The sequence below is a fragment of the Panulirus ornatus genome, chromosome 46 (genome assembly GCF_036320965.1).
Source record: "Panulirus ornatus isolate Po-2019 chromosome 46, ASM3632096v1, whole genome shotgun sequence".
NCBI classification, from domain to species: domain Eukaryota; kingdom Metazoa; phylum Arthropoda; class Malacostraca; order Decapoda; family Palinuridae; genus Panulirus; species Panulirus ornatus.
Genome location: NC_092269.1, coordinates 19,318,220 through 19,342,690, shown reverse-complemented (window position 1 = coordinate 19,342,690; position 24,471 = coordinate 19,318,220). Strand labels below are relative to the sequence as shown.

Genomic DNA, 24,471 nt, shown 5'->3' with positions numbered 1-24,471 from the left:
CCTGCCGCAAACCTACATTCACTGAGAACCAATCACTTTCCTCTCTTCCTCAAAGTACAAATGCCTTACATCCTCGAGAAAAACTTTTCACTGCTTCTAACAACTTGCCTCCCACATGATATATTCTTAATACCTTCCACAGAGCATCTCTATCAACTCTATCATATGCCTTCTCCAGATCCATAAATGCTACATACAAATCCATTTGCTTTTCTAAGTATTTCTCACATACATTCTTCAAAGCAAACACCTGATCCACACATCCTCTACCACTTCTGAAACCACACTGCTCTTCCCCAATCTAATGCTCTGTACATGCCTTCACCCTCTCAATCAATACCCTCCCATATAATTTACCAGGAATACTCAACAAACTTATACCTCTGTAATTTGAGCACTCACTCTTATCCCCTTTGCCTTTGTACAATGGCACTATGCACGCATTCCGCCAATCATCAGGCACCTCACCATGAGTCATACATACATTAAATAATATATATATATATATATATATATATATATATTTTTTTTTTTTTTTTTGCTTTGTCGCTGTCTCCCGCGTTTGCGAGATAGCGCAAGGAAACAGAAGAAAGAAATGGCCCAACACACCCCCATACACATGCCTTGATTCAATCCACTGACAGCACGTCAACCCCGGTATACCACATCGCTTCAATTCACTCTATTCCTTGCCCTCCTTTCACCCTCCTGCATGTTCAGGCCCCGATCACACAAAATCTTTTTCACTCCATCTTTCCACCTCCAATTTGATCTCCCTCTTCTCCTCGTTCCCTCCACCTCCGACACATATATCCTCTTGGTCAATCTTTCCTCACTCATTCTCTCCATGTGCCCAAACCATTTCAAAACACCCTCTTCTGCTCTCTCAACCACGCTCTTTTTATTTCCACACATCTCTCTTACCCTTACGTTATTTACTCGATCAAACCACCTCACACCACACATTGTCCTCAAACATCTCATTTCCAGCACATCCATCCTCCTGCGCACAACTCTATCCATAGCCCACGCCTCGCAACCATACAACATTGTTGGAACCACTATTCCTTCAAACATACCCATTTTTGCTTTCCGAGATAATGTTCTCGACTTCCAAACATTCTTCAAGGCTCCTAGGATTTTCGCCCCCTCTCCCACCCTATGATCTACTTCCACTTCCATGGTTCCATCCGCTGCCACATCCACTCCCAGATATGTAATACACTTTACTTCCTCCAGTTTTTCTCCACTCAAACTTACCTCCCAATTGACTTGACCCTCAACACTACCGTACCTAATTACATTGCTCTTATTCACATTTACTCTTAACTTTCTTCTTTCACACACTTTACCAAACTCAGTCACCAGCTTCTGCAGTTTCTCACATGAATCAGCCACCAGCGCTGTATCATCAGCGAACAACAACTGACTCACTTCCCAAGCTCTCTCATCCCCAACAGACTTCATACTTGCCCCTATTTCCAAAACTCTTGCATTCACCTCCCTAACAACCCCATCCATAAACAAATTAAACAACCATGGAGACATCACATACCCCTGCCGCAAACCTACATTCACTGAGAACCAATCACTTTCCTCTCTTCCTCAAAGTACACATGCCTTACATCCTCGAGAAAAACTTTTCACTGCTTCTAACAACTTGCCTCCCACATCATATATTCTTAATACCTTCCACAGAGCATCTCTATCAACTCTATCATATGCCTTCTCCAGATCCATAAATGCTACATACAAATCCATTTGCTTTTCTAAGTATTTCTCACATACATTCTTCAAAGCAAACACCTGATCCACACATCCTCTACCACTTCTGAAACCACACTGCTCTACCGCAATCTCATGCTCTGTACATGCCTTCACCCTCTCAATCAATACTCTCCCATATAATTCACCAGGAATACTCAACAAACTTATACCTCTGTAATTTGAGCACTCACTCTTATCCCCTTTGCCTTTGTACAATGGCACTATGCACGGATTCCGCCAATCCTCAGGCACCTCACCATGAGTCATACATACATTAAATAACCTTACCAACCAGTCAATAATACAGTCACCCCCTTTTTTAATAAATTCCACTGCAATACCATCCAATCCTGCTGCCTTGCCGGCTTTCATCTTCTGCAAAGCTTTTACTACCTCTTCTCTGTTTACCAAATCATTTTCCCTAACCCTCTCACTTTGCACACCACCTCGACCAAAACACCCTATATCTGCCACTCTATCATCAAACACATTCAACAAACCTTCAAAATACTCACTCCATCTCCTTCTCACATCACCACTACTTGTTATCACCTCCCCATTTGCGCCCTTCACTGAAGTTCCCATTAGCTCGCTTGTCTTACGCACTTTATTTACCTCCTTCCAGAACATCTTTTTATTCTCCCTAAAATTTAATGATACTCTCTCATCCCAACTCTCATTTGCCCTCTTTTTCACCTCTTGCACCTTTCTCTTGAACTCCTGTCTCTTTCTTTTATACATCTCCCACTCAATTGCATTTTTTACCTGCAAAAATCGTCCAAATGCCTCTCTCTTCTCTTTCACTAATAATCTTACTTCCCACCTCCCACTCTTCTCATGCCACAAGCATATTTTGCGCAATCCATCAATGATTCCCTAAATACATCCCATTCCTCCCCCACTCCCCTTACTTCCTTTGTTCTCACATTTTTCCATTTTGTACTCAGTCTCTCCTGGTACTTCCTCACACAAGTCTCCTTCCCAAGCTCACTTACTCTCACAACCCTCTTCACCCCAACATTCACTCTTCTTTTCTGAAAACCCATACAAATCTTCACCTTAGCCTCCACAAGATAATGATCAGACATCCCTCCAGTTGCACCTCTCAGCACATTAACATCCAAAAGTCTCTCTTTCGCGCGCCTGTCAATTAACACGTAATCCAATAACGCTCTCTGGCCATCTCTCCAACTTACATACGTATACTTATGTATATCTCGCTTTTTAAACCAGGTATTCCCAATCACCAGTCCTTTTTCAGCACATAAATCTACAAGCTCTTCATCATTTCCATTTACAACACTGAACACCCCATGTATACCAATTATTCCATAAACTGCCACATTACTCACCTTTGCATTCAAATAACCCATGGGAAACAGAAGAAGGAGTCACGAGGGGAGTGCTCATCCTCCTCGAAGGCTCAGACTTGGGTGTCTAAATGTGTGTGGATGTAATCTAGAGGTGAAAAAAGGAAAGATAGGTAGTATGTTTGAGGAAAGGAACCTGGATGTTTTGGCTCTCAGTGAAACGAAGCTCAAGGGTAAAGGGGAAGAGTGGTTTGGGAATGTTTTGGGAGTAAAGTCAGGGGTTAGTGATAGGACAAGGGCAAGGGAAGGAGTAGCAGTACTCCTGAAACAGGAGTTGTGGGAGTATGTGATACAATGTAAGAAAGTAAATTCTCGATTAATATGGGTAAAACTAAAAGTTGATGGAGAGAGATGGGTGATTATTTTGGTGCATATGCACCTGGGCATGAGAAGAAGATCATGAGAGGCAAGTGTTTTCGGAGCAGCTGAATGAGTGTGTTACTGGTTTTGATGCACGAGACTGGGTTTATATATATATATATATATATATATATATATATATATATATATATATATATATATATATATATATATATATATATATTATATATATATATATATATATATATATTTATATATATATATATATATATATATATATATATATATATATAATTGCTTTGTCGCTGTCTCCCGCGTTTGCGAGGTAGCTCAAGGAAACAGACGAAAGAAATGGCCCAACCCACCCCCATACACATGTATATACAAACACGTCCACACATGCAAATATACATATCTATACATCTCAATGTGCACATACATATACACACACAGACACATACATATATACCCATATATAGAAAGCGACTAGAGGGGACGGGAGCGGGGGGCCATAAATCCTCCCCTCCTTGTATTTTTTTTTTAACTTTCTAAAATGGGAAACAGAAGAAGGAGTCACGCGGGGAGTGCTCATCCTCCTCGAAGGCTCATATTGGGGTGCCTAAATGTGTGTGGATGTAACCAAGATGTGAAAAAAGGAGAGCTAGGTAGTATGTTTGAGGAAAGGAACCTGGATGTTTTGGCTCTGAGTGAAACGAAGCTCAAGGGTAAAGGGGAAGAGTGGTTTGGGAATGTCTTGGGAGTAAAGTCAGGGGTTAGTGAGAGGACAAGAGCAAGGGAAGGAGTAGCAGTACTCCTGAAACAGGAGTTACGGCAGTATGTGATAGAATGTAAGAAAGTAAATTCTCGATTAATATGGGTAAAACTGAAAGTTGATGGAGAGAGATGGGTGATTATTGGTGCATATGCACCTGGGCATGAGAAGAAAGATCATGAGAGGCAAGTGTTTTGGGAGCAGCTGAATGAGTGTGTTAGTGGTTTTGATGCACGAGACCGGGTTATAGTGATGGGTGATTTGAATGCAAAGGTGAGTAATGTGGCAGTTGAGGGAATAATTGGTATACATGGGGTGTTCAGTGTTGTAAATGGAAATGGTGAAGAGCTTGTAGATTTATGTGCTGAAAAGGGACTAATGATTGGGAATACCTGGTTTAAAAAGCGAGATATACATAAGTATACTTATGTAAGTAGGAGAGATGGCCAGAGAGCGTTATTGGATTACGTGTTAATTGACAGGCGCGCGAAAGAGAGACTTTTGGATGTTAATGTGCTGAGAGGTGCAACTGGAGGGATGTCTGATCATTATCTTGTGGAGGCTAAGGTGAAGATTTGTATGGGTTTTCAGAAAAGAAGAGTGAATGTTGGGGTGAAGAGGGTGGTGAGAGTAAGTGAGCTTGGGAAGGAGACTTGTGTGAGGAAGTACCAGGAGAGACTGAGTACAGAATGGAAAAAGGTGAGAACAATGGAAGTAAGGGGAGTGGGGGAGGAATGGGATGTATTTAGGGAATCAGTGATGGATTGCGCAAAAGATGCTTGTGGCATGAGAAGAGTGGGAGATGGGTTGATTAGAAAGGGTAGAGAGTGGTGGGATGAAGAAGTAAGAGTATTAGTGAAAGAGAAGAGAGAGGCATTTGGACGATTTTTGAAGGGAAAAAATGCAATTGAGTGGGAGATGTATAAAACAAAGAGAAAGGAGGTCAAGAGAAAGGTGCAAGAGGTGAAAAAAAGGGCAAATGAGAGTTGGGGTGAGAGAGTATCATTAAATTTTAGGGAGAATAAAAAGATGTTCTGGAAGGAGGTAAATAAAGTGCGTAAGACAAGGGAGCAAATGGGAACTTCAGTGAAGGGCGCAAATGGGGAGGTGATAACAAGTAGCGGTGATGTGAGAAGGAGATGGAGTGAGTATCTTGAAGGTTTGTTGAATGTGTTTGATGATAGAGTGGCAGATATAGGGTGTTTTGGTCGAGGTGGTGTGCAAAGTGAGAGGGTTAGGGAAAATGATTTGGTAAACAGAGAAGAGGTAGTAAAAGCTTTGCGGAAGATGAAAGCCAGCAAGGCAGCAGGTTTGGATGGTATTGCAGTGGAATTTATTAAAAAAGGGGGTGACTGTATTGTTGACTGGTTGGTAAGGTTATTTAATGTATGTATGACTCATGGTGAGGTGCCTGAGGATTGGCGGAATGCGTCCACAGTGCCATTGTACAAAGGCAAAGGGGATAAGAGTGAGTGCTCAAATTACAGAGGTATAAGTTTGTTGAGTTTTCCTGGTAAATTATATGGGAGGGTATTGATTGAGAGGGTGAAGGCATGTACAGAGCATCAGATTGGGGAAGAGCAGTGTGGTTTCAGAAGTGGTAGAGGATGTGTGGATCAGGTGTTTGCTTTGAAGAATGTATGTGAGAAATACTTAGAAAAGCAAATGGATTTGTATGTAGCATTTATGGATCTGGAGAAGGCATATGATAGAGTTGATAGAGATGCTCTGTGGAAGGTATTAAGAATATATGGTGTGGGAGGCAAGTTGTTAGAAGCAGTGAAAAGTTTTTATCGAGGATGTAAGGCATGTGTACGTGTAGGTAGAGAGGAAAGTGATTGGTTCTCAGTGAATGTAGGTTTGAGGCAGGGGTGTGTGATATCTCCATGGTTGTTTAATTTGTTTATTGATAGGGTTGTTAGGGAGGTGAATGCAAGAGTTTTGGAAAGAGGGGCAAGTATGAAGTCTGTTGGCGATGAGAGAGCTTGGGAAGTGAGTCAGTTGTTGTTCGCTGATGATACAGCGCTGGTGGCTGATTCATGTCAGAAACTGCAGAAGCTGGTGACTGAGTTTGGTAAAGTGTGTGAAAGAAGAAAGTTAAGAGTAAATGTGAATAAGAGCAAGGTTATTAGGTACAGTAGGGTTGAGGGTCAAGTCAATTGGGAGGTGAGTTTGAATGGAGAAAAACTGGAGGAAGTGAAGTGTTTTCTATATCTGGGAGTGGATCTGGCAGCGGATGGAACCATGGAAGCGGATGTGGATCATAGGGTGGGGGAGGGGGCGAAAATTCTGGGAGCCTTGAAGAATGTGTGGAAGTCGAGAACATTATCTCGGAAAGCAAAAATGAGTATGTTTGAAGGAATAGTGGTTCCAACAATGTTGTATGGTTGCGAGGCGTGGGCTATGGATAGAGTTGTGCGCAGGAGGATGGATGTGCTGGAAATGAGATGTTTGAGGACAATGTGTGGTGTGAGGTGGTTTGATCGAGTAAGTAACGTAAGGGTAAGAGAGATGTGTGGAAATGAAAAGAGCGTGGTTGAAAGAGCAGAAGAGTGTGTTTTCAAATGGTTTGGGCACATGGAGAGAATGAGTGAGGAAAGATTGACCAAGAGGATATATGTGTCGGAGGTGGAGGGAACGAGGAGAAGTGGGAGACCAAATTGGAGGTGGAAAGATGGAGTGAAAAAGATTTTGTGTGATCGGGGCCTGAACATGCAGGAGGGTGAAAGGAGGGCAAGGATAGAGTGAATTGAAGCGATGTGGTATACCGGGGTTGACGTGCTGTCAGTGGATTGAATCAGGGCATGTGAAGCGCCTGGGGTAAACCATGGAAAGCTGTGTAGGTATGTATATTTGCGTGTGTGGACGTTTGTATATACATGTGTATGGGGGTGGGTTGGGCCATTTTTTTCGTCTGTTTCCTTGCGCTACCTCAAAACGCGGGAGACAGCGACAAAGCAAAAAAAAAAGAAAATATATATATATATATTTTTAAAATATATATATAAATATATATATATAAAATATATATATATATTTTTTTTTTGCTTTGTCGCTGTCTCCCGCGTTTGCGAGGTAGCGCAAGGAAACAGACGAAAGAAATGCCCCAACCCACCCCCATACACATGTATATACATACACGTCCACACATGCAAATATACATACCTATACATCTCAATGTGCACATACATATACACACACAGACACATACATATATACCCATGCACACAATTCACACTGTCTGCCTTTATTCATTTCCATCGCCACCTTGCCACACATGGAATACCATCCCCCTCCCCCTCAGGTGTGCGAGGTAGCGCTAGGAAAAGACAACAAAGGACCCATTCGTTCACACTCAGTCTCTAGCTGTCATGCAATAATGCCCAAAACCACAGCTCCCTTTCCACATCCAGGCCCCACACTACTTTCCATGGTTTACCCCAGACGCTTCACATGCCCTGATTCAATCCACTGAGAGCACGTCAACCCCGGTATACCACATCGATCCAATTCACTCTATTCCTTGCCCTCCTTTCACCCTCCTGCATGTTCAGGCCCCGATCACACAAAATCTTTTTCACTCCATCTTTCCACCTCCAATTTGGTCTCCCTCTTCTCCTCGTTCCCTCCACCTCCGACACATATATTCTCTTCGTCAATCTTTCCTCACTCATTCTCTCCATGTGCCCGAACCATTTCAAAACACCCTCTTCTGCTCTCTCAACCACGCTCTTTTTATTTCCACACATCTCTCTTACCCTTACGTTACTTACTCGATCAAACCACCTCACACCACACATTGTCATCAAACATCTCATTTCCAGCACATCCATCCTCCTGCGCACAACTCTATCCATAGCCCACGCCTCGCAACCATACAACATTGTTGGAACCACTATTCCTTCAAACATACCCATTTTTGCTTTCCGAGATAATGTTCTCGACTTCCACACATTCTTAAAGGCTCCCAGAATTTTCGCCCCCTCCCCCACCCTATGATCCACTTCCGCTTCCATGGTTCCATTCGCTGCCAGATCCACTCCCAGATATCTAAAACACTTCACTTCCTCCAGTTTTTCTCCATTCAAACTCACCTCCCAATTGACTTGACCCTCAACCCTACTGTACCTAATAACCTTGCTCTTATTCACATTTACTCTTAACTTTCTTCTTTCACACACTTTACCAAACTCAGTCACCAGCTTCTGCAGTTTCTCACATGAATCAGCCACCAGCGCTGTATCACCAGCGAACAACAACTGACTCACTTCCCAAGCTCTCTCATCCCCAACAGACTTCATACTTGCCCTTCTTTCCAAAACTCTTCCATTCACCTCCCTAACAACCCCATCCAAAAACAAATTAAACAACCATGGAGACATCACACGCCCCTGCCGCAAACCTACATTCACTGAGAACCAATCACTTTCCTCTCTTCCTACACGTACACATGCCTTACATCCTCGATAAAAACTTTTCACTGCTTCTAACAACTTGCCTCCCACACCATATATTCTTAATACCTTCCACAGAGCATCTCTATCAACTCTATCATATGCCTTCTCCAGATCCATAAATGCTACATACAAATCCATTTGCTTTTCTAAGTATTTCTCACATACATTCTTCAACACCTGATCCACACATCCTCTACCATTTCTGAAACCACACTGCTCTTCCCCAATCTGATGCTCTATACATGCCTTCACCCTCTCAATCAATACCCTCCCATATAATTTACCAGGAATACTCAACAAACTTATACCTCTGTAATTTGAGCACTCACTCTTATCCCCTTTGCCTTTGTACAATGGCACTATGCACGCATTCCGCCAATCCTCAGGCACCTCACCATGAGTCATACATACATTAAATAACCTTACCAACCAGTCAACAATACAGTCACCCCCTTTTTAAATAAATTCCACGGCAATACCATCCAAACCTCCTTCCTTGCCGGCTTTCATCTTCCGCAAAGCTTTTACTACCTCTTCTCTGTTTACCAAATCATTTTCCCTAACCCTCTCACTTTCCACACGACCTGGACCAAAACACCGTATATCTGCCACTCTATCATCAAACACATTCAACAAACCTTCAAAATACTCACTCCATCTCCTTCTCACATCACCACTACTTGTTATCACCTCCCCATTTGCGCCCTTCACTGAAGTTCCCATTTGCTACCTTGTCTTACGCACTTTATTTACCTCCTTCCAGAACATCTTTTAATTCTCCCTAAAATTTAATGATACTCTCTCACCCCAACTCTCATTTGCCCTTTTTTTCACCTCTTGCACCTTTCTCTTGACCTCCTGTCTCTTTCTTTTATACATCTCCCACTCAATTGCATTTTTTCCCTGCAAAAATCGTCCAAATGCCTCTCTCTTCTCTTTCACTAATACTCTTACTTCTTCATCCCACCACTCACTACCCTTTCTAATCAACCCACCTCCCACTCTTCTCATGCCACAAGCATCTTTTGCGCAATCCATCACTGATTCCCTAAATACATCCCATTCCTCCCCCACTCCCCTTACTTCCATTGTTCTCACCTTTTTCCATTCTGTACTCAGTCTCTTCTGGTACTTTCTCACACAAGTCTCCTTCCCAAGCTCACTTACTCTCACCACCCTCTTCACCCCAACATTCACTCTTCTTTTCTGAAAACCCATACAAATCTTCACCTTAGCCTCCACAAGATAATGATCAGACATCCCTCCAGTTGCACCTCTCAGCACATTAACATCCAAAAGTCTCTCTTTCGCGCGCCTGTCAATTAACACGTAATCCAATAACGCTCTCTGGCCATCTCTCCTACTTACATAAGTATACTTATGTATATCTCGCTTTTTAAACCAGGTATTCCCAATCATCAGTCCTTTTTCAGCACATAAATCTACAAGCTCTTCACCATTTCCATTTACAACACTGAACACCCCATGTATACCAATTATTCCCTCAACTGCCACATTACTCACCTTTGCATTCAAATCACCCAACACTATAACCCGGTCTCGTGCATCAAAACCACTAACACACTCATTCAGCTGCTCCCAAAACACTTGCCTCTCATGATCTTTCTTCTCATGCCCAGGTGCATATGCACCAATAATCACCCATCTCTCTCCATCAACTTTCAGTTTTACCCATATTAATCGAGAATTTACTTTCTTACATTCTATCACATACTCCCACAACTCCTGTTTCAGGTGTACTGTTACTCCTTCCCTTGCTCTTGTCCTCTCACTAACCCCTGACTTTAATCCCAAGACATTCCCAAACCACTCTTCCCCTTTACCCTTGAGCTTCGTTTCACTCAGAGCCAAAACATCCAGGTTCCTTTACTCAAACATACTACCTATCTCTCCTTTTTTCATATTTTGGTTACATCCACACACATTTAGGCACCTCAATCTGAGCCTTCGAGGAGGATGAGCACTCCCCGCGTGACTCCTTCTTCTGTTTCCCATTTTAGAAAGTTAAAAAAAATACAAGGAGGGGAGGATTTTTGGCCCCCCGCTCCCGTCCCCTCTAGTCGCTTTCTACGACACGCGAGGAATGCGTGGGAAGTATTCTTTCACCCCTATCCCCAGGGATAATATATATATATATATATATATATATATATATATATATATATATATATATATATATATATATATATATATATATATACACATACACACACATACACATACATACGCACATATACACACACACACACACACATACATATATATAAATATGAAAAATGTAAGAAACAATTTAGAAAACTGAAACTTCTAGCTTGAAATGAAATGAAAAAATGGATGTCACATAATGGTTCAACCTCTGGCTATGGAAAAAGGAAATGTATAATTTACTTACACAAACGTCAATAGTAGTTTTCATCAATTTGACCACTATATCAATAAGCTTCAATGTCTAAGCTATATTTTTTCCAATTTCACTATTTTCTTGTCAAAGCACCATGTATGAAAACTATCACTCCAGTAAGACAACCATAAACATTTACTTCCCCTTTAAAAAAGTTCTGGGGAAGTCTGTCTCGATACACTGCGGGACACTCAACCACCTGGCGAGGTTTGTGTTGCAATGGTTCTTGATTCACAAACGTAGTAGCATCAATGGTGGGCCAAGGTAGTTCCGCTGGCGAAGAGGAGCTCATGAAACATGTCGGAAAGCATGCTACTGCAGGCATATATATATATATATATATATATATATATATATATATATATATATATATATATATATATATATATATATATATGCTAGATAATAATTGTCTGGTTCATATAGAATTTTTGAAGGTTTTCTGTAGTGGGTCTCCGTGTATATAAGGAAGCTGATGCCTTAGGTGATGTTTACTTTAGCTGCCCACTGGCACCTGACCAAGACCTTTGTGGTCGTCGTAAATCCTGTGTCTTACTGCTCACAAGATGGACCATGACGCTGCACGGGAGACGGCGACATAGTATAATAAATTAAATATATATATATATATATATTTATATATATATATATATATATATATATATATATATATATATATATATAGATATGTATATATATATATATATATATATATATATATATATATATATATATATATATATATAGATATGTATATATATATATATATATATATATATATATATATATATATATATATATTTTTTTTTTTTGCTTTGTCGCTGTCTCCCGCGTTTGCGAGGTAGCGCAAGGACACAGACGAAAGAAATGGGTCAACCCACCCCCATACACATGTATATACATACGTCCACACACGCAAATATACATACCTACACATCTTTCCATGGTTTACCCCAAACGCTGCACATGCCCTGATTCAATCCACTGACAGCACGTCAACCCCGGTATACCACATCGATCCAATTCACTCTATTCCTTGCCCTCCTTTCACCCTCCTGCATGTTCAGGCCCCGATCACACAAAATCTTTTTCACTCCATCTTTCCACCTCCAATTTGGTCTCCCTCTTCTCGTTCCCTCCACCTCCGACACATATATCCTCTTGGTCAATCTTTCCTCACTCATTCTCTCCATGTGCCCAAACCATTTTAAAACACCCTCTTCTGCTCTTTCAACCACGCTCTTTTTATTTCCACACATCTCTCTTACCCTTACGTTACTTACTCGATCAAACCACCTCACACCACACATTGTCCTTAAACATCTCATTTCCAGCACATCCAACCTCCTGCGCACAACTCTCTCCATAGCCCACGCTTCTCAACCATACGACATTGTTGGAACCACTATTCCTTCAAACATACCCATTTTTGCTTTCCGAGATAATGATCTCGACTTCCACACATTCTTCAAGGCTCCCAGGATTTTCGCCCCCTCCCCCACCCTATGATCCACTTCCGCTTCCATGGTTCCCTCCGCTCCCAGATCCACTCCCAGATATCTAGAACACTTTACTTCCTCCAGTTCTTCCCCATTCAAATTTACCTACCAATTGACTTGACCCTCAACCCTACTGTACCTAATAACCTTGCTCTTATTCACATTTACTCTTAACTTTCTTCTTTCACACACTTTACCAAACTCAGTCACCAGCTTCTGCAGTTTCTCACATGAATCAGCCACCAGCGCTGTATCATCAGCGAACAACAACTGACTCACTTCCCAAGCTCTCTCATCCCCAACAGACTTCATACTTGCCCCTCTTTCCAAAACTCTTGCATTTACCTCCCTAACAACCCCATCCATAAACAAATTAAACAACCATGGAGACATCACACACCCCTGCCGCAAACCTACATTCACTGAGAACCAATCACTTTCCTCTCTTCCTACACGTACACATGCCATACATCCTCGATAAAAACTTTTCACTGCTTCTAACAACTTGCTTCCAACACCATATATTCTTAATACCTTCCACAGAGCATCTCTATCAACTCTATCATATGCCTTCTCCAGATCCATAAATGCTACATACAAATCCATTTGCTTTTCTAAATATTTCTCACATACATTCTTCAAAGCAAACACCTGATCCACACATCCTCTACCACTTCTGAAACCACACTGCTCTTCCCCAATCTGATGCTCTGTACATGCCTTCACCCTCTCAATCAATACCCTCCAATATAATTAACCAGGAATACTCAACAAACTTACACCTCTGTAATTTGAGCACTCACTCTTATCCCCTTTGCCTTTGTACAATGGCACTATGCACGCATTCTTCCAATCCTCAGGCACCTCACCATGAGTCATCCATACATTAAATAACCTTACCAACCAGTCAATAATACAGTCACCCCCTTTTTTAATAAATTCCACTGCAATACCATCCAAACCTGCTGCCTTGCCGGCTTTCATCTTCCGCAAAGCTTTTACTACCTCTTCTCTGTTTACCAAATCCTTTTCCCTAACCCTCTCACTTTGCACACCACCTCGACCAAGACACCCTATATCTGCCACTCTATCATCAAACACATTCAACAAACCTTCAAAATACTCACTCCATCTCCTTCTCACATCACCACTACTTGTTATCACCTCCCCATTTGCGCCCTTCACTGAAGTTCCCATTTGCTCCCTTGTCTTACGCACTTTATTCAATATATATATATATATATATATATATATATATATATATATATATATATATATATATATATATATATATATTTTTTTTTTTTAAACTATTCGCCATTTCCCGCGTTAGCGAGGTAGCGTTAAGAACAGAGGACTGGGCCTTTTTTGGAATATCCTCACCTGGCCCCACTCTGTTCCTTCTTTTGGAAAAAAAAAATAAAAAAAAAAAAAAAAAGAGGGGAGGATTTCCAGCCCCCCGCTCCCTCCCCTTTTAGTCGCCTTCTACGACACGCAGGGAATACGTGGGAAGTATTCTTAATCCCCTATCCCCAGGGATATATATATATATATATATATATATATATATTTTTTTTTTTTTTTTTTTGCTTTGTCGCTGTCTCCCGCGTTTGCGAGGTAGCGCAAGGAAACAGACGAAAGAAATGGCCCAACCCACCCCCATACACATGCCTTGATTCAATCCACTGACAGCACGTCAACCCCGGTATACCACATCGCTCCAATTCACTCTATTCTTTGACCTCCTTTCATTCTCCTGCATGTTCAGGCCACGATCACACAAAATCTTTTTCACTCCATCTTTCCACCTCCAATTTGGTCTCCCTCTTCTCCTCGTTCCCTCCACCTCCGACACATATATCCTCTTGGTCAATCTTTCCTCACTCATTCTCTCCATGTGACCAAACCATTTCAAAACACCCTCTTCTGCTCTCTCAACCACGCTCTTTTTATTTCCACACATCTCTCTTACCCTTACGTTACTCACTCGATCAAACCACCTCACACCACACATTGTCCTCAAACATCTCATTTCCAGCACATCCATCCTCCTGCGCACAACTCTATCCATAGTCCACGCCTCGCAACCATACAACATTGTTGGAACCACTATTCCCTCAAACATACCCATTTTTGCTTTCCAAGATAATGTTCTCGACTTCCACACATTCTTCAAGGCTCCCAGAATTTTCGCCCCCTCCCCCACCCTATGATCCACTTCCGCTTCCATGGTTCCATCCGCTGCCAGATCCACTCCCAGATATCTAAAACATTTCACTTCCTCCAGTTTTTCTCCATTCAAACTCACCTCCCAATTGACTTGACCCTCAACCCTACTGTACCTAATAACCTTGCTCTTATTCACATTTACTCTTAACTTTCTTCTTTCACACACTTTACCAAACTCAGTCACCAGCTTCTGCAGTTTCTCACATGAATCAGCCACCAGCGCTGTATCATCAGCGAACAACAACTGACTCACTTCCCAAGCTCTCTCATCCCCAACAGACTTCATACTTGCCCCTCTTTCCAAAACTCTTGCATTCACCTCCCTAACAACCCCATCCATAAACAAATTAAACAACCATGGAGACATCACACAACCCTGCCGCAAACCTACATTCACTGAGAACCAATCACTTTCCTCTCTTCCTACACGTACACATGCCTTACATCCTCGATAAAAACTTTTCACTGCTTCTAACAACTTGCCTCCCACACCATATATTCTTAATACCTTCCACAGAGCATCTCTATCAACTCTATCATATGCCTTCTCCAGATCCATAAATGCTACATACAAATCTATTTGCTTTTCTAAGTATTTCTCACATACATTCTTCAAAGCAAACACCTGATCCACACATCCTCTACCACTTCTGAAACCACACTGCTCTTCCCCAATCTGATGCTCTGTACATGCCTTCACCCTCTCAATCAATACCCTCCCATATAATTTGCCAGGAATACTCAACAAACTTATACCTCTGTAATTTGAGCACTCACTCTTATCCCCTTTGCCTTTGTACAATGGCACTATGCACGCATTCCGCCAATCCTCAGGCACCTCACCATGAGTCATACATACATTAAATAACCTTACCAACCAGTCAACAATACAGTCACCCCTTTTTTAAATAAATTCCACTGCAATACCATCCAAACCTGCTGCCTTGCCGGCTTTCATCTTCCGCAAAGCTTTTACTTCCTCTTCTCTGTTTACGAACTCATTTTCCCTAACCCTCGCACTTTGCACACCACCTCGACCAAAACACCCTATATCTGCCACTCTATCATCAAACACATTCAACAAACCTTCAAAATACTCACTCCATCTCCTTCTCACATCACCACTACTTGTTATCACCTCCCCATTTGCGCCCTTCACTGAAGTTCCCATTTGCTCCCTTGTCTTACGCACTTTATTTACCTCCTTCCAGAACATCTTTTTATTCTCCCTAAAATTTAATGATACTCTCTCACCCCAACTCTCATTTGCCCTTTTTTTCACCTCTTGCACCTTTCTCTTGACCTCCTGTCTCTTTCTTTTATACGTCTCCCACTCAATTTCATTTTTTCCCTGCAAAAATCGTCCAAATGCCTCTCTCTTCTCTTTCACTAATACTCTTACTTCTTCATCCCACCACTCACTACCCTTTCTAATCAACCCACCTCCCACTCTTCTCATGCCACAAGCATCTTTTGCGCAATCCATCACTGATTCCCTAAATACATCTCATTCCTCCCCCACTCCCCTTACTTCCATTGTTCTCACCTTTTTCCATTCTGTACTCAGTCTCTCCTGGTACTTCCTCACACAAGTCTCCTTCCCAAGCTCACTTACTCTCACCACCCTCTTCACCCCAACATTCACTCTTCTTTTCTGAAAACCCATACAAATCTTCACCTTAGCCTCCACAAGATAATGATCAGACATCCCTCCAGTTGCACCTCTCAGCACATTAACATCCAAAAGTCTCTCTTTCGCGCGCCTGTCAATTAACACGTAATCCAATAACGCTCTCTGGCCATATCTCCTACTTACATAAGTATACTTATGTATATCTCGCTTTTTAAACCAGGTATTCCCAATCATCAGTCCTTTTTCAGCACATAAATCTACAAGCTCTTCACCATTTCCATTTACAACACTGAACACCCCATGTATACCAATTATTCCCTCAACTGCCACATTACTCACCTTTGCATTCAAATCACCCAACACTATAACCCGGTCTCGTGCATCAAAACCACTAACACACTCATTCAGCTACTTCCAAAACACTTGCCTCTCATGATCTTTCTTCTCATGCCCAGGTGCATATGCACCAATAATCACCCATCTCTCTCCATCAACTTTCAGTTTTACCCATATCAATCGAGAATTTACTTTCTTACATTCTATCATATACTTCCACAACTCCTGTTTCAGGAGTACTGCTACTCCTTCCCTTGCTCTTGTCCTCTCACTAACCCCTGACTTTACTCCCAAGACATTCCCAAACCACTCTTCCCCTTTACCCTTGAGCTTCGTTTCACTCAGAGCCAAAACATCCAGGTTCCTTTCCTCAAACATACTACCTATCTCTCCTTTTTTCACATCTTGGTTACATCCACACACATTTAGGCACCCCAATCTGAGCCTTCGAGGAGGATGAGCACTCCCCACGTGACTCCTTCTTCTGTTTCCCATTTTAGAAAGTTAAAAAATACAAGGAGGGGAGGATTTCTTGCCCCCCGCTCCCGTCCCCTCTAGTCGCTTTCTACGACATGCGAGGAATGCGTGGGAAGTATTCTTTCACCCTTATCCCCAGGGATAATATACATATACATATATACACATACACACACATCCACACACACACGCACATACACACACACACACACATACATATATATACATGTGAAAAATGTAAGAAACAATTTAGAAAACTGAAACTTCTAGCTTGAAATGAAATGAAAAAATGAGTCACATAATGGTTCAACCTCTGGCTATGGAGAGGAAATGTTTAATATATATATATATATATATATATATATATATATATATATATATATATATATTTCTTTTTTTTTTTTTTTTGCTGTCTCCCACGTTTGCGAGGTAGCGCAAGGAAACAGACGAGGAAATGGCCCAACCCACCCCCATACACATGTATATACATACGTCCACACAAGCAAAATGTACATACCTACACAGCTTTCCATGATTTACCCCAGATGCTTCACATGCCCTGATTCAGTCCACTGACAGCACGTCAACCCCGGTATACCACATCGATCCAATTCACTCTATTCCTTGCCCTCCTTTCACCCTCCTGCATGTTCAGGCCCCGATCACACAAAATCTTTTTCACTCCATCTTTCCACCTTCAATTTGGTCTCCCACTTCTCCTCGTTCCCTCCACCTCCGACACATATATCCTCTTGGTCAACCTTTCCTCACTCATTCTCTCCATGTGCCCAAACCATTTCAAAACACCCTCTTCTGCTCTCTCAACCACGCTCTTTTTATTTCCACACACCTCTCTTACCCTTACGTTACTTACTCGATCAAACCACCTCACACCACACATTGTCCTCAAACATCTCATTTCCAGCACATCCATCCTCCTGCGCACAACTCTATCCATAGCCCATGCCTCGCAACCATACAACATTGTTGGAACCACTATTCCTTCAAACATACCCATTTTTGCTTTCCGAGATAATGTTCTCGACTTCCACACATTCTTCAAGGCTCCCAGAATTTTCGCCCCCTCCCCCACCCTATGATCCACTTCCACTATATATATATATATTTATATATATATATATATATATATATATATATATATATATATATATATATGAGGTGGTGAGGTGCCTGAGGATTGGCGGAATGCTTGCATAGTGCCATTGTACAAAGGCAAAGGGGATAAGAGTGAGTGCTCAAATTACAGAGGTATAAGTTTGTTGAGTATTCCTGGTAAATTATATGGGAGGGTATTGATTGAGAGGGTGAAGGCATGTACAGAGCATCAGATTGGGGAAGAGTAGTGTGGTTTCAGAAGTGGTAGAGGATGTGTGGATCAGGTGTTTGCTTTGAAGAATGTATGTGAGAAATACTTAGAAAAGCAAATGGATTTGTATGTAGCATTTATGGATCTGGAGAAGGCATATGATAGAGTTGATAGAGATGCTCTGTGGAAGGTATTAAGAATATATGGTGTGGGAGGCAAGTTGTTAGAAGCAGTGAAAAGTTTTTATCGAGGATGTAAGGCATGTGTACGTGTAGGAAGAGAGGAAAGTGATTGGTTCTCAGTGAATGTAGGTTTGCGGCAGGGGTGTGTGATGTCTCCATGGTTGTTTAATTTGTTTATGGATGGGGTTGTTAGGGAGGTAAATGCAAGAGTTTTGGAAAGAGGGGCAAGTATGAAGTCTGTTGGGGATGAGAGAGCTTGGGAAGTGAGTCAGTTGTTGTTCGCTGATGATACAGCGCTGGTGGCGGATTCATGTGAGAAACTGCAGAAGCTGGTGACGGAGTTTGGTAAAGTGTGTGGAAGAAGAAAGTTAAGAGTAAATGTCAATAAGAGCAAGTTTATTAGGTACAGTAGGGTTGAGGGTCAAGTCAATTGGGAGGTGAGTTTGAATGGTGAGAGGCTGGAGGAAGTGAAGTGTTTTAGATATCTGGGAGTGGATCTGTCAGCGGATGGAACCATGGAAGCGGAAGTGGATCATAGGGTGGGGGAGGGGGCGAAAATTCTGGGAGCCTTGAAAAATGTGTGGAAGTCGAGAACATTATCCCGGAAAGCAAAAATGGGTATGTTTGAAGGAATAGTGGTTCCAACAATGTTGTATGGTTGCGAGGCGTGGGCTATGGATAGAGTTGTGCGCAGGAGGATGGATGTGCTGGAAATGAGATGTTTGAGGACAATGTGTGGTGTGAGGTGGTTTGATCGAGTAAGTAACGTAAGGGTAAGAGGGATGTGTGGAAATAAAAAGAGCGTGGTTGAGAGAGCAGAGGAGGGTGTTTTGAAGTGGTTTGGGCACATGGAGAGAATGAGTGAGGAAAGATTGACCAAGAGGATATATGTGTCGGAGGTGGAGGGAACGAGGAGAAGAGGGAGACCAAATTGGAGGTGGAAAGATGGAGTGAAAAGGATTTTGTGTGATCGGGGCCTGAACATGCAGGAGGGTGAAAGGAGGGCAAGGAATAGAGTGAATTGGAGCGATGTGGTATACAGGGGTTGACGTGCTGTCAGTGGATTGAATCAAGGCATGTGAAGCGTCTGGGGTAAACCATGGAAAGCTGTGTAGGTATGTATATTGCGTGTGTGGACGTGTGTATGTACATGTGTATGGGGGGGTTGGGCCATTTCTTTCGTCTGTTTCCTTGCGCTACCTCGCAAACGCGGGAAACAGCGACAAAGTATAAAAAAAAAAAAAAAAAAATATATATATATATATTAAAAAAAAAAAATATATATATATATATATATAAATATATTTTTTTTTTTGCTTTGTCGCTGTCTCCCGCGTTTGCGAGGTAGCGCAAGGAAACAGACGAAAGAAATGGCCCAAACCACCCCCATACACATGTATATACATACGTCCACACACGCAAATATACATGCCTACACAGCTTTCCATGGTTTAACCCAGACGCTTCACATGCCCTGATTCAATCCAATGACAGCACGTCAACCCCAGTATACCACATCGATCCAATTCACTCTTTTCCTTGCCCTCCTTTCACCCTCCTGCATGTTCAGGCCCCGATCACACAAAATCTTTTTCACTCCATCTTTCCACCTCCAATTTGGTCTCCCACTTCTCCTCGTTCCCTCCACCTCCGACACATATATCCTCTTGGTCAATCTTTCCTCACTCATTCTCTCCATGTGCCCAAACCATTTCAAAACACCCTCTTCTGCTCTCTCAACCACGCTCTTTTTATTTCCACACATCTCTCTTACCCTTACGTTACTTACTCGATCAAACCACCTCACACCACACATTGTCCTCAAACATCTTATTTCCAGCACATCCATCCTCCTGCGCACAACTCTATCCATAGCCCACGCCTCGCAACCATACAACATTGTTGGAACCACTATTCCTTCAAACATACCTATTTTTGCTTTCCGAGATAATGTTCTCGACTACCACACATTTTCCAAGGCTCCCAGAATTTTCGCCCCCTCCCCCACCCTATGATCCACTTCCGCTTCCATCCGCTGCCAGATCCACTCCCAGATATCTAAAACACTTTACTTCCTCCAGTTTTTCTCCATTCAAACTTACCTCCCAATTGACTTGACCCTCAACCCTACTGTACCTAATAACCTTGCTCTTATTGACATTTACTCTTAACTTTCTTCTTTCACACACTTTACCAAACTCAGTCACCAGCTTCTGGGGATAGGGGATTAAGAATACTTCCCACGTATCCCCTGCGTGTCGTAGAAGGCGACTAAAAGGGGAGGGAGCAGGGGGCTGGAAATCCTCCTGTCTCTTTTTATTTTAATTTTCCAAAAGAAGGAACAGAGGGGGCCAGGTGAGGATATTCCAAAACAGGCCCAGTCCTCTGTTCTTAATGCTACCTCGCTAATGCGGGAAATGGCGAATATTTTAAAAGAAAAGAAACAAAGATATATAAATATATATATCTTTCATACTATTTGCCATTTCCCGCATTAGCAAGGTAGCGTTAAGAACAGAGGACTGGGCCTCTGAGGGAATATCCTCACCTGGCCTCGTTCTCTGTTCCTTCTTTTGGAAAATAAAAAAAAAACGAGAGGGGAGGATTTCCAGCCCCCCGCTCCCTCCCCTTTAAGTCGCCTTCTACGACACGCAGGGAATACGTGGGAAGTATTCTTTCTCCCCTATCCCCAGGGATAATAAATATATATATATATATATATATATATATATATATATATATATATATATATATATATATATATACATATATATATATATATATATGCAGAATATTTATTTCACCATAAAGAGGTATATGCACAATCACCAAAGGAAAGAGAAAATAAAAACAGTAAGTACTGTAGTTTATCACATCCTCAAACTGAAAAAGATACAAGTGTTGAAGTCATTAATGCACACAGACAAGAGTGAGGCGGGGCTTCACTAATACCCGTGGAGAGCAGGTGGACAGTGAGGTCTGTTGATGTGACCTGATGTGTCTGACAACACAACATGGAAGGGAAGGATCGTCAGGCACGTCCAGTCACATCAGTAGCCTCACCGTCCACCTGTGTGCAATAACGACTTCAACACTTGTATCTCTCTCACTTTGTCTGAGGATGTAATAAATGACAGTACTTACTGGTTTTTTTTTTTTTTCAACCTCCCCTCTTTTGGCTTCCCTCCCTCATGGCCAATATATCTCCATGGTTATTGATGGATCAACCTCTACCCCCCTCTCCATCAGCAGCGATGTAACTCATGGTTCTGTCATGTCTCTTACACTTTTTCTCCTTTGTATCAATGATTGATTTCCTTACTTCTGCAAATAAACAAGATATGCTGACAACTCAACACTACATTTCTCCACAGCCTTCACTTCCGCTCCTTCTCTTACCCAAACTGCATCTTGTCTCAACACAATTTCCTCAATAAACCCAGACTTGGACAAGATATCTCTGTGGGATTCACAAAAATCTGGTTAAGTTTATTATCTCCAAAACTCAGTTTCTGCAATTCTCTCCACTGAAAATTCCTCATAACCTTTCTCTTTTGACAGTTTTGTAATTCCACCTCTTGAGTCAGCGAGCATACTTGGTATTACTGTAACATCCGTACTGTCTTTGAAAACCCACACTACGGAAAAAGCTAAGTCTGTCACTCCGAAACTGGAAATCCTGTTCAGATGTCAAACTTTGCTCTCTTCCGAACAGTTGCTTCATTTAAACAAACGACCGATCCATCCTTTAGGAGTACTGATTCCACATCTGGGGTGGTTCTAGATGTGCATGCTTATTTGACAGAGTTAAATGCTGTCCAATGTATGAACTCTCCCAACCTAACTTCAAAACTTGATCCACTTACCCTTTGCACACTGTTGGTTCACTTTCCCTCAATGGAAGCCTTGGAACTCTATACTCCTTCATGTTTTTGCTCCCAAGAGTTGGCTACTTTCATGCCCCCACCACAGGCTCAACCATGCAATTCTCAGCAAGATGCTGCACTATGATTACTGTGAAGCCATTAACAACTCAAGGGTGGGCCATTTTGATAACTATTTCTTTCCCTACACCTCTAAGCCTTGGAACTCTACACTCCTTCATGTTTTTCTATATATCTATGACCTGGTACCTTTTAAAAATCGAGTTTTTCACTTCCTTCAAAATTCATGAATACTTTCCTAATCACTTCTTTTTCCCTTTCATTATACTTACATTTCAATTAAGGCCTGACCTTGATGGATGTGGACTTTTGTCCAAGGCTGGAGCCTCCAACAAAAAAAAAAAAAAAAAAAAACTATTGACAGAAGAGAAAACAACTAGCATACAGAAGTGATGAAACTAAAACAAAGTAGTTAGGCATAAGTCCAATGGCTCAAACTAGATAGGACCTTAAAGCAAGTGAACTTCACTATCTAGCGTAAGTATAAAGTTTATAGACCTCTATATGTTCAATCTACTTTTATCTATGTTTTTATCTGCAGTCTCAAAAGCTTATTTATAGTACAAAAAGGAGATCAGTACATAAGGTGGTTACATCTGCACCATAAGGTGCTATTTTGAGATTATTTGGCATATAAAAGGTATCATGTATATAAAAAGTGAAAATTGATGAAAACAATGAAGAAATGTCATATTTGATAATCATGACATCTAATGAGAGAATGCAGACAAAACACAGAAAAGTGAAGAAAGGAATAAGAAATATGGTCCATTATAATGGAAGCGGAAGTGGATCATAGGGTGGGGGAGGGGTCGAAAATTCTGGGGGCCTTGAAGAATGTGTGGAAGTCGAGAACATTATCTCGGAAAGCAAAAATGGGTATGTTTGAAGGAATAGTGGTTCCAACAATGTTGTATGGTTGCGAGGCGTGGGCTATGGATAGAGTTGTGCGCAGGAGGATGGATGTGCTGGAAATGAGATGTTTGAGGACAATGTGTGGTGTGAGGTGGTTTGATCGAGTGAGTAACGTAAGGGTAAGAGAGATGTGTGGAAATAAAAAGAGCGTGGTTGAGAGAGCAGAAGAGGGTGTTTTGAAGTGGTTTGGGCACATGGAGAGGATGAGTGAGGAAAGATTGACCAAGAGGATATATGTGTCGGAGGTGGAGGGAACGAGGAGAAGAGGGAGACCAAATTGGAGGTGGAAAGATGGAGTGAAAAAGATTTTGTGTGATCGGGGCCTGAACATGCAGGAGGGTGAAAGGAGGGCAAGGAATAGAGTGAATTGGAGCGATGTGGTATACCGGGGCTGACGTGCTGTCAGTGGATTGAATCAAGGCATGTGAAGCGTCTGGGGTAAACCATGGAAAGCTGTGTAGGTATGTATATTTGCGTGTGTGGACGTATGTTTATACATGTGTATGGGGGGGGGGTTGGGCCATTTCTTTCGTCTGTTTCCTTGCGCTACCTCGCAAACGCGGGAGACAGCGACAAAGTATAAAAAAAAAAAAAAAAAAAATAATGTATACTACAGAACTACGCACTGAAGGACCAACTCATAGAGCTTTATCTATATAACAGTACTAACCTCTCAAAACCTAAAGTGATATCTTCTGGTTGGACTTCTGCTACTGCTTCCACTTTGACAGGATCTTTCTTGGGTGACATCTGCAGAGTAATAAATAATTCATATGAAAACTCAAGAAATTAATGTCAGACCATAGAGAGCAAAGGAGAG

General features: G+C 41.8%; 1 protein-coding gene across 2 annotated transcripts in view; it reads right to left on the bottom strand.

Moving 5' to 3' along the window:
• The window catches only part of LOC139763148 (uncharacterized), a 71,355-nt gene that overhangs the window by 34,079 nt on the left and 12,805 nt on the right, over positions 1-24,471 (bottom strand). For both annotated transcript variants that reach the window (XR_011716043.1, XM_071688853.1), the window contains exon 4: positions 24,322-24,401. Coding sequence is in view for 1 of the 2 variants with exons in the window: in XM_071688853.1 (XP_071544954.1) it covers positions 24,322-24,401 (80 nt within the window). In the remaining variant the exon portion in view is untranslated. The remainder of the gene's footprint in view (positions 1-24,321; positions 24,402-24,471) is intronic.